At 39.6% G+C, this 11687-nt stretch overlaps 1 protein-coding gene across 5 annotated transcripts in view; it reads left to right on the forward strand.

Moving 5' to 3' along the window:
• LOC127422909 (zinc metalloproteinase-disintegrin-like EoMP06) overlaps nucleotides 1-11179 on the forward strand; it is a 36765-nt gene extending 25586 nt beyond the window's left edge. The window contains exons 20-23 of one of the 5 annotated variants that reach the window (XM_051666751.1): nucleotides 571-727; nucleotides 841-882; nucleotides 2049-2123; nucleotides 10683-11179. In XM_051666751.1, coding sequence (XP_051522711.1) covers nucleotides 571-727; nucleotides 841-882; nucleotides 2049-2123; nucleotides 10683-10739 — 331 coding nt within the window. In that variant the 3' untranslated portion in view covers nucleotides 10740-11179. Of the gene's footprint in view, nucleotides 1-570; nucleotides 728-840; nucleotides 883-1039; nucleotides 1914-2048; nucleotides 2124-10682 lie in introns of those variants that run through there. The other 4 variants (XR_007894237.1, XR_007894238.1, XM_051666748.1 and 1 more) reach the window with 4 other exon arrangements.
• Nucleotides 11180-11687: the final 508 nt, after the last annotated feature.

The following is an 11687-nucleotide window of genomic DNA, read 5'->3' on the forward strand; positions in this document are numbered from 1 at the left end:
TGAGTAAATAATGACATAATTTTCATTTTGGTGTGAACTATTCCTTTTATAAAGTCTTAAAAGGTAAAGGTAACATCATGGAAATTTTATATAACATTTTCTAGTTATGCTCAGCGCTAAAATATTTAAAGCTGAAGGGTGTAATTTACTACTAGCGCCACCAAATAAATTGCAAAAATAAATCTTTCAGAATTAACCCCTGTCTGTTGTTGATTGAACAAACGATAATCCTGCCCCAATCATGCCATTTTGTGTCGGACTGGATGGGTTGCTTAAAACAACCTGAAAATTTTTTGTGGAGCCTTATAGTTTTCTCTGCATAGTAAGCTGGTATAAGAGAAATCATTTTAACACAGAAAAAGTTACACACTTCAGCTTTAATTGGCTAGGAATTGCTTTTTGTGAGTGCAATGACTTTAAAATTAAAAATCCTGAATGAATGACTGGAAAAGTAATGGAAATTCATCGGTCAAATGGTGTGGGAACCCTTTGTTTGAAAAAGGGTGTTTTTACAAAGTAAAATAAGTACTTACTACTCTGATGGATTCACATATGTCTGCTTGTTTACAGGAAAACTGCATCTTCAGGACAGACCCTTCTTGATGAAAACAGCACTGCCAAGAGAGACCGCCCTCAGATCAGCCTGCCTATATGCATGGAGACCACCGTAACTCAACCCTGCCTCCCTCTAACCACAAGAGTGGCTCCAACCCATCCTGCTCCCCCGGTTTATAGTTTTACCCATAATATCCTTTCAGGACAGAAAATAAATAAGTATTTTTGTCTATCTGCTGAAAACATATACATTCTTATATTTTTTGTGTCATTCTTTGCTTTCAGCCCTCTAAACAGTCACCACCACAGCTACAGAAGGCTCCACAGGTAAGACATCTATTTTATATCTGTCACATATTCCTTGTTGTTTGTATTGACTTTTATGTTGAAATTCTGGTTTAGTTCCCTGTTCCTGTTTCCTGTTAGTTTTGTAGTCCTTTGTAGTTTCTTTTCATGATTGGTTTTCCCCTGATTGTTTCCCCAGGTGTTCCTCGTTTTCCCTTGTGTATGTAAGCCCTTGTTTTCCCCTGGTTTTTTTTTTTTTTTTGTCAGTCTTCATCTGTGTTATGCTGTGCTTTGTTCCTCGTGTTCTGTTTCATTATGTTCTGAGTTACCTGGTTTACTTTTGTTTTATTAAAGGCTGCATTTAGATCCTCATTCCTCTCCTGTCTCGTCACTATTTGTCTTTTTTTTCTGGTCAAAATAAAAGCCATTTATGGAATTTCAGAGCACTTTCATAAACATTTTCCTTCTTCATTGTTTGAAAATCTAATTGTGAGGGCCACTGACCACACAGCATGATCTCATTAGTATTCATAGATTTTATTTGTAAGTAACAGGTGTAACTTACATTTTTGAATGAAAAAAATAAATTATCAATGTATTCACAGTATCTAAAATGTAAGTGTTTTTACGTATGTATAGTTTTAGAGCTTTACAAATCTTTACAAATCCTCTGAAGACTGATCGGAACAGAAATTACTGGAAACTTTGCTACAGGTTCTGGGGACACCTCTGCAGGTGAATGAGTTCAATACTTAAACACAATCCCATAGCGGGACGTTTATTTATCAGAGAATGATGCAATTTTATCCAAGAAAGACCTTTTTAATGCCATTTTTAGGTATAAATGAAATCCAGATGGGACAAATAAATGTATATTTATTTCCTACCTTCGTATGACTGAATTTAATTATCAGTATAGTAGATTTCAGTGTCTATGCAAACGTACAATATATGTACGTATGATAGAACCACACTTTACATATGAATATGTATGAATACTAATGAGATCATGTTGGACTACAATGTGACACCATTTAACAGTACTTAAGCACAAACCCATATTAAAGGATAAATACATTATTTATCATCAAGTGTGCATATCTTTGTGGCATTTTCCGTTACAGTTGTTTTTTTTATAATTGTTTTTTTGTAGTTAATGCATTTTAAAAATCTAAAAATAAATTCTAAAATATTCTGTGTAATTGCAGGGAATCAAGTCAACTCCTCCTCCAGTTCCTCCAGCGAAACCAATTGTAGTAGCAAGATCCGTGAAGTCAGATCAAGTTAGTTCCTTGTGTTTTCTCTAAATGTGTCAACTGCACAGTTAAGCCTTGTTTATAATTTCGCCTGGCACCGCAGCGCGTCTTGCGCATACAGCTCTCGATGGCTTGTATTTATAGTTGATGCGTACCACAGTTGCACTCTTCTTCAAATGACAGACGGCAATGCAGAGAACATATCAGCTAATCCAGCAAGAAACAGCAGTGAAGTGCTTTGCTAACTTTACATTTACCTAGGCAGCTATGATAATAAATAGTTTTTGTTCGCTGGTCATATGAAAGAGGTGAACAAATCAAAAACACTTTAATAAAGAACCATTTATAGGCTTTTTACACTGTTTATCTGTAGCTAAACGCAAGCACCAAGTTTCCAGAAAAAATATTTGTATGAACTTTACATTTAAACACACGTTAATAGAATGTCTTTTTTTTACACAGTATAAAATAAACGAGCTGTTCAATTCAATTTTAATTAAACCAGACCTTAGTGTATTGTTTAGAACTTTTAATTCAGTGTACAATAGGTGGATAAATAGGCTTGCTTGTCTTTCTACACAAGAACAACTAAGGAGCAACAGGTAATTTCACGGTGAAAAAATTATTTGTCGTAGTTTTAATCTGCCTCAAATGCACAGGCACATCTGCCCTGCCCTTTTCCGCGAATTAGTCCAATGGGATTGAAGCAGTGCGTGAGCACGGTGTGAAAAGTTACAAGAATTGCCATGTGCACGAAAAAATGAAATATTTTGATACAAAATAATACATGTTCGCTTAGAGTGCAACGGTGAAGCTTCAATTTAATGGCAGCGGCCAACACACCAACAGCTTCTCAGCTGGGCTCTCTCTGCACACTCTGAGGATTGGCCCCTTTTATTTCCCCTGTCTCTCATTGCGAACACAGAAACAAGAAATTACCAGATGGCAGATGTCACTTTTGCACGCGAATGCTCGCGAACAGTGGCTGCGTCAAGTATAAACCAGGCTTGTCTTTGACACAGGGCTGGGTGGTTTATTAAATACTTTCAAGTCACAATGATTGCTGGCAATAAAAATTAACCCCTTACACTCTGCTGCAAAAATATTGGTCTCATTGCACAACCCCCTCCCCCCCCCTTAAAAAAAGATTCCAATAATTGATAAATATAAGTGTAACGGGTTCAGTGAAATGAGGAAGTGGGAGACAGCGATTCCAATTCAGGAATGTCAATTTTATTGATACAAAATAAAACATATTCGCTTAGAGTGCAACAGTGAAGCTTAAATTTAATGGCAGCGGCCAACATACCAATAGCTTCTCAGCTGGGCTCTCTCTGCACACTCTGAGGATTGGCCCCTTTTATTTCCCCTGTCTCTCATTGCGAACACAGAAACGAGCAATTACCAGCAATTCATCTAATGTGAGAACCCTTACCGCTTACACACTTTCCAGACGAATGCTCAACCGTGCCTTCGCCTCCACAATAAGTATATTATTTATTAGTTTATTAGTATGAAACATTTTCATCCTTTCATTAAAAGCATGTCATTTAGGCTGTTTGTCCCTGCAAAAGTGTTAGTTCATCCCGCTAGAAAAAAAAGAATTTTTCTTCTATCCATATCCATTGCAATATTAAAAATCGTCCATAAGCATTCAGTCTGTTTTGTGATCTCATGCACCTTTCCAACTATTTTGTAGAATATCTTGGGCTCTAGACTAGAAGCTTTATTTATGTGTATTTGGAAAAATGAGATCCTCAGCTTTGTTGTATTACATTATTGTTTATTGTTAAACACTGTTTATCATGCATTTTCTGATGGATTGCATATGTTGTTCTGGACATCTGAGACAACATTGTATTATTTACCTAAGCAAGCCCACAGACAAGATAAAAATGGATTATAGTATAACATAAATGCAAAAGTAATGGAATTCTGTGAAAAGTTCAAATTCTTAGCTTTCAAATGGCACCACATGACTATTTATGTATTCAGGGACTTTTACATTTTAAGCAGATTTTTTTTACAAACTGCTAGCCCCACAGAGTTTTGGGCGGTTTAGCAACATTGTGAATATCGCATTGATTTTAATGCACTTTTTATTTGACCATTAGGTTTCCAAAAGACGTCATCAGATTTGTTTCACAATCCCTCTTTTTCTCATGACTCGCAAATATAAGAGAGTTAAGATAGAGATGTTTTAATAGTGTCTCTCATCTAAGCCTCAGCAAACACTTTGTTAGGGGCTGTTTACACTGAACGCGTCCTTGCACAAACAAAAGCTAGACACAGCATGGCGCTCCTGCATGAGACGCTGAGAAAATGGTGAGACACGGCGCAACGTTCAAAGTTCCCTTTCAAGTCAGACACTTCGATGCTTCATCAGTAGTAGGGCTACATGATATGGAGGACCACCCAAATATACTGAAGTTTACTGGGAGGAAAAAAAGGATTTATATTGCAGAGTTCACAGTAATAGTTGCCTTTTGTTCCAAATGGCAAATACTGTAGACTGCACACAATATAAGTTATAGTGTTTTACCATTAGCTGCATACCCACAAATGTGACGCGCTCCCATCATTTGAGTCAGAATTCGTTTTTGGAGAAACAATTTTAGTCTCAATTTTAAAACAAAATTCAAAAATAAATGTTGTTTTGATGCTCTTTAATGCTACGTGTGACAGATCGCAGTAGCTACCCATTCAAATGGAGCAGGGTGCAAAGCTCTCTCTCTCCGACATATAGCACAAAAAAACATGAATGAACATCAGAGGGTATGGTGAAAGATACAATACAACTTACTAAAATGTGTCAACTCTCATGTAATCACCCAATCTGTTAATGTTGAAATGACATGGACATGCACGCTGCACGCGCACACACCAAGTGAAAATCATGCGCCCAGTCCATTCTCGGCAGTCTGCATAGCCATAAACATTACTTTTTAAAGTTTTAATGCAAGCCCTTGCAATATGCATATCACAATATTTACATTTTCGATAAATGCGATATACTGTATTGTGCAGTCCTAGTCAGTAGGTGATGCTATGGGAAACTCTTCCTAGGAGTGACGATCTCTGAAGGCCTTTAGAATCACACCAATCTATTGACAGATGGCGCTTGATGCTCTGCCCCTGGTGCGTGCGTTATTTCAGGCATATAAACCAGAGCACAGTACAAGTTCATCTGAATTTATCTCTTCAGGGTCATGATTTCATCTCTCATGCTCTGGACGCTTGAATCGTTCCTACGTCATTGAAACTACACACCTTAACAGCGAATGGATTAATTTCTACCTCCCTGCATGTGCTCTGACGAAAAGCATATATTTTATCACTTCCGTGTTTCAAGCGCTTTTGCATTGTGATTATGTTGTGTGTTTTATTAACTGTAAAGCACATTCATGATGCCGGTTCGCAAATGTTTTCCACCCTGTACTCGCGGCCCACCGTCCAGTACCGTTTTTCCTCGAGATGCACGACCAGCTGGTCCAAACCTGCCGTTCCCAGGCAGACTAGCTGAAGGATATGGATGAGAATGGCCTGGACCCCGAGTTGTTTAAAGAACTGCGTCGCACCATTGATTGCCGCTCCGGGCTACTAAGATCACCACTCAAGCCATCGGCTGGCTGGTCTATGGGTAGCCTGGTTTTTTGGCTCAACAGAGGTACGCAATAAGGACAAAGCTGTGTTGCTCGACGCCTTGGTGTCACATTAGGACCTATTTGGTGACACCATGCGTGCTTTCACTGAGCAGCTAAAAAGCAGCTAAAAAGCAGTTGTAAGTGTACAAGCACATCTTGCCGAGTTGAGGTGGCTCTGTGGTGTAAATGACTCACTCGCACGCTTCCTCGGGGCAGTGCCTGGTAAAGCTCAGTTTGCCTGCTGCTCTGGCACCCAAGAAAATGGAGACCAAGCCAGTGGTTTGGTCCCAGCGGTGTAAAATTGTGTTTTACGGGCCTCGTTTCAGTGGAAAACCTCCTTCTTGACAAAGCAAGAGTTCATGATGGATTGAGTACCATGCATCGGGGACCAGAGTTCACGGAACTGTTTGCTTCGGCTACGAAGAAGGCCCGGATCACTCCTCCAAATCCCGGCAGAGTTTCCCTCACTCTCTCTGCCACTGGTCACAGACGGTGGGTGGCTTTAAGATTCTGGTGGACACAGATGAGCCTCTGTGTCCTCTAGCCCATTACGTGGGCACGTGGCACGGTCTTCCGAGCATCTCCAGTTGGGTACTGTGAACAATCGAACATGGCAACGTGCTTCAGCTCGCGAGGTGTCCGCCTTGCTTTAGTGCTGTTCTATCCTCCACCGTGATGGTGTGGGATGCACCGGTTTTGTGCTTAGAGGTACAATGTCTCCTCACCAAAGATACCAGAGTGAGACGCACAGATAGGCTTCTACAGATGTTATTCTCTGGTCACCAAAACAATATATTTTTTGGACTTGAGAGACTTTAACTTGACACTTGCGAAGTCTCTGTTCAAGATGGTTACTCAGAAACAGATTTTGTCTCACATTCTTAAGATTCGCCCACAAAGTCACTGCATACCAGTTAAAAGTCCTGCCCTCTGGCTTGTTCCTAGCTCCTAGCACGCTCACAAAATGTGTCCTTGCACACTTCGCTGAGGCTGAGCTCCATCAGTGTTCTAAACTACCTTGATAACTTGTTGCTTTTAGCGCAGCCAGATGCACAAGCGTGCAAGCACAGGAACCTGTTGTTTGCACATTTGGAGCATTTGGGTCTCAAAGTCAATTGTGCGAAGAGTGTGTTTGTTCCCAGTCATCAAGTCTATTCTCTGATGCTTGACGAGCTTCAAGCTAGGAAGAGCTTTGGGCCTTGGGTTACATGGCCGCCGCAGCCACCGTCACCCTATTGGGTTTGTTGCGCATTAGGCTTCTCCAGTACTGGGTCAACTTGAGAGTGCCTTGTCATTCTTGGCAATTGTGGTGTACATAAACCGCCAGGGGGATTGCGGTCACGCCCAATGTTGAACCTTGCACGCCAGCTTCTCTTCTGGTGTCAATACGTGCAATGCACATCCCCGGACAACTGAACTGTGCCGCATACATGCTTATGCATCAGGGGATCAGCCAAGAGGAATGAAGACTTCACCCTCAGACTGTTCTGAGGATTTGGGAGGTATTCCAGAAAGCCAAGGTGGACCTGTTTGCCTCCCCGGAGACCATACATTGTCGCCTTTGGTACTCCATGACTCAGGCTCCACTGGGCTTGGATGCCCTACCTCACAAATGGCCAGCGAAGCACAAGTATGCGTTCCCTCCAGTTCGTTCGCTAAACCAAGTGTTGTTCAAAATTTGGGAGGACATGGAAACAATGCTGTTGGTTGCGCCGGAGTGGCCCAACCGCCCTTGTGAATGTCGCTGCTATAGTGGCAGGACATGGCCCTTTGGGTGGTTTGTTTTGGGCAAACACCAATTGGTCATTCAATTCTTGTGAGGTGTGAAACGGCTGAGACCCTCTTAGCCCGCTACTGTCCCAGTCTGGAACTTGTACTTGCGCTTGTACTGAATGCACTTACGGTTTCCCCGTCCAAGCCACTTGATAAAGTAAGCTAGCACATACTCATGCTGCTACTTGCCTTAGCTTCAGTCAAACGAGTTGGAGATCTTCGGGCCACTCCATTCAGAGCTCAGATTGTAACCTTACATGCTTTTTCTCCTCCTCTGTTTGAATCGGACGAGGCAGAGTGATTGCACATGCTTTGCCCTGTGAGGGCGCTACACATGTACATTGACCATACGAGTCAATTAGACTGAACGATCTGCTGTTGGTCTGCTTTGGAGGCCGTTCAAAAGCTTTGGCCATCTCCAAGCAAAGACTTTCTCACTGGGTTGTTGACATCATTGCGCTCGCTTATGATTCCCATGGGTGTTCATTCCCACTCTACCAGGAGCATGGCCTCCTCCTGGGCTTGGGCAAAGGGTGTGTCCTTACAGGACATCTGCCTGGCTGCAGGTTGGGCTTCCCCTAACACCTTTGCCAGGTTTTATAACTTGGATGTTTCCTTTCTCTCCTCCCAGATCCTTGCTGCGAAGGAGAGTTGATTTCTCAATGTTCACAGAAACATTGTGTTCTGGCTGCTGGTCTTATGTCCATGTCATTCCTTGACTCAGAGTGAAGAGCAATGTTTTACAGTTGAAGTTAGAAGTTTACATACACCTTAGCCAAATACATTTAAGCTCAGTTTTTCACAATTCCTCACATTTAATCGAAGAAAACATTCCCTGTCTTAGGTCAGTTAGGATCACTACTTTATTTTAAGAATGTGAAATGTCAGAATAATAGTAGAGAGAATTATTTATTTCAGCTTTTATTTCTTTCATTACATTCCCAGTGGGTCAGAAGTTTACATACACTTTGTTAGTATTTGATAGCATTGCCTTTAAATTGTTTAACTTGGGTCAAACATTTTGGGTAGCCTTCCACAAGCTTCTCACAATAAGTTGGTGGAATTTTGGCCCATCCAGACAGAACTGGTGTAACTGTTTGTAGGCCTCCTTGCTTTTTCAGTTCTGCCCACAAATGTTTTCGGATTGAGGTCAGGGCTTTGTGTTGTCCTTAAGCCATTTTGCCACAACTTTGGAGGTATGCTCGAGGTCATTGTCCATTTGGAAGACCCATTTGCAACTGAGCTTTAACCTCCTGACTGATGTCTTGAAATGTTTCAATATATCCACATAATTTTCCTTCCTCATGATGTCATCTATTTTGTGAAGTGCACCAGTCCCTCCTACAGCAAAGCACCCCCACAACATGATGCTGCCACCCCATGCTTCACGGTTGGGATGGTGTTCTTCGGCTTGCAAGCCTCACTCTTTTTCCTCCAAACATAACAATGGTCATTATGGCCAAACAGTTCAATTTTTGCTTCATTAGACCAGAGGAAATTTCTCAGAAAAGTAAGATCTTTGTCCCCATGTGCACTTGCAAACTGTAGTCTGGCTTTTTTATGGCAGTTTTGGAGCAGTGGCTTCTTCCTTGCTAAGCAGCCTTTCACGTTATGTCGATATAGGACTTGTTTTACTGTGGATATAGATACTTGTCTAACTGTTTCCTCCAGCATCTTCACAAGGTCCTTTGCTGTTGTTCTGGGATTGATTTGCACTTTTCACACCAAACTATGTTCATCTCTAGAAGACAGAATGCGTCTCCTTCCTGAGCAGTATGATAGCTGCGTGGTCCCATGGTGTTTATACTTGCATACTATTGTTTGTACAGATGAATGTGGTATCTTCAGGCGTTCAGAAAGTTGCTCCCAAGGATGAACCAGACTTGTTGAGGTCCACAATTTTTTTCTGAGGTCTAGGTTTATTTCTTTTGATTTTCTCATGATGTCAAGCAAAGAGGCACTGAGTTTGAAGGTAGGCCTTAAATACATCCACAGGTACACCTCCAATTCAGTACACCTCCTATCAGAAGCTAATTGTCTAAAGGCTTGACATCATTTTCTCGAATTTTCCAAGATGCTTAAAGGCACATTCAACTTAGTGTATGTAAACTTCTGACCCACTGGAATTGTGATATAGTCAATTAAAAGTGAAACAACCTGTCTGTAAACAATTGTTGGAAAAATTACTCATGTCATGCACAAAGTAGATGTCCTAAATGACTTGTCAAAACTATAGTTTGCTAATATTAAATCTGTGGAGTGGTTAAAAAATTAGTTTTAACGACTTCAACCTAAGTGTATGTAAACTTCTGACTTCAACTGTATGTTCTTCTACCCTGCTGACTTGTGGCATTACTTTATTTTGTTGGTCTATGTCCGTTCTGCATTCATTTCCCCACTGCGGTTTGAGTGGGAATTTCTGTACAGTGTTTCACTACCCAGTATGGCTAGTGTCATTTTTATATTTTATAACCATGCATGGATATTAAGTTTCTCTCTTTTCCTTCCTATTGTTCAATACAAAGGTGAGACTATGTCAACTTTTTTCAACTACCCTAATGGCTAGTAAGCGTTGCCTTGGGTGTGGGAATCAGTAGCACAGCATGATGCTACACATTTTTGATAGTTTCAGATACTGAACCAGAGTCGAAGTGACCTGCTTGAAAGGGAATGGGCTGGTTACGACCGTAACCCTGGTTCCCTGGAAGGAGGTAACAAGTAGCTGCATATGCTCAACGCACGACTGATTTCTTGCTGTTAAGGAACAGAGAGATGCACTCTCTTCCCTTCAATCGAAAAATCCTGATGAATTTACGCTGTGCTCCGGTTTATATGCCTGCAATGACAAAATTATTTGTCATTGAAAAAAATTATTTGTGTCACATTAGTGCGTATGCAGTAAGTGAATGTAATGAAATATTCTACCATGTGTTAGGTTATTGTAAATTACAGTGGAATATTATTACAAAATAATTTTAATTAAATGTTTTCTTTATTTTTCATATTGAATCTACTTGGTAACAATGGCTGTTTGGTTGAAATTATGGTTCATTTGATTGACAAAATTTGTTTAAACTTTTAACCCATTTCAGAGTTAATACCTAAATTTTGAGATATATTAAATAGACTTGAGTTCATCTATGAGTAAACTAGCATTTTCGTTTTGCAGGTCACAGGAACTACAGTGAAGAACTCGCTACAACCCACCACCATTCCAAGAAGATGACCACATTTTAAATCATCATCTGACTAATTTTACCAAATTGCGGCCCTGCTTGTTCACTTCTATATTCTGTGGGCAGCTAAATCACACAGTGCCTGTTTAAACCATGCCTTTAAAACAATGTCAATGCCTTGAACTGATTTGTCTGTTAAATGTTAGCTGCAAGATATATTATTATACAACATCTGAATATGTGGTTTGGAAAATAATCCACAGACCAAACTGCTTTATAATGAGTTTAATTTATTATTTAGATTATTGTATAGATATGTATAAAGTAATTTCTTAAAAGTTTTTTTTTTAAATTAATTACATGCCTTAGTATTAATAAGTTAACTCATTACACTTGAAAGCATCAGTAGTTTCATTTTTATTTTGACAAATTTGTTATGTTGTGATAAGTGAGTCTCATCAAATAAAGATCTTATTTTCAAGCACAAAAAGTCACAAGGGTATTAAATTTCAAAATAAAATTTTCTTCCTACATTCTCACTACAAATTTGTCAGTTGGCTACTTCCCTTTATTTACCTGGCAACCACCCTAACCACAATTTCCACAAATACATTTAGACGTCTATCTTTAGAGGGCATATTAAAAATTCATGGACAACATTTTTTTTATTTTTTTATTTTTATTTTTTTGTATAGCACTTAGAGTTCTTATAATGTTGAGTTTAGAATAGTTTACTTTTTGTTTTTCAAATTCAAATTATTTAGTTCTAGTTATTTTGCGAATAGTGTTTGTCAGTTTTAGTTTAGTTTTTCAATTAATTGTAGTTTTAATTTTGTTTTAGTCTAAAAATATTTTTTATTTTATATTTCTATTTCTATTATCACAGGTGAGTAGGATTGTAACAGCTTTACGGTTTCACAATATACCTCGGTTTTGAAACATACGGTTTTCATACCATTGATATGTTCTCATTCACAGTATTACATGAATATAAAGTC

The sequence above is a fragment of the Myxocyprinus asiaticus genome, chromosome 32 (assembly GCF_019703515.2).
Source record: "Myxocyprinus asiaticus isolate MX2 ecotype Aquarium Trade chromosome 32, UBuf_Myxa_2, whole genome shotgun sequence".
Classification (NCBI taxonomy): Eukaryota; Metazoa; Chordata; class Actinopteri; order Cypriniformes; family Catostomidae; genus Myxocyprinus; species Myxocyprinus asiaticus.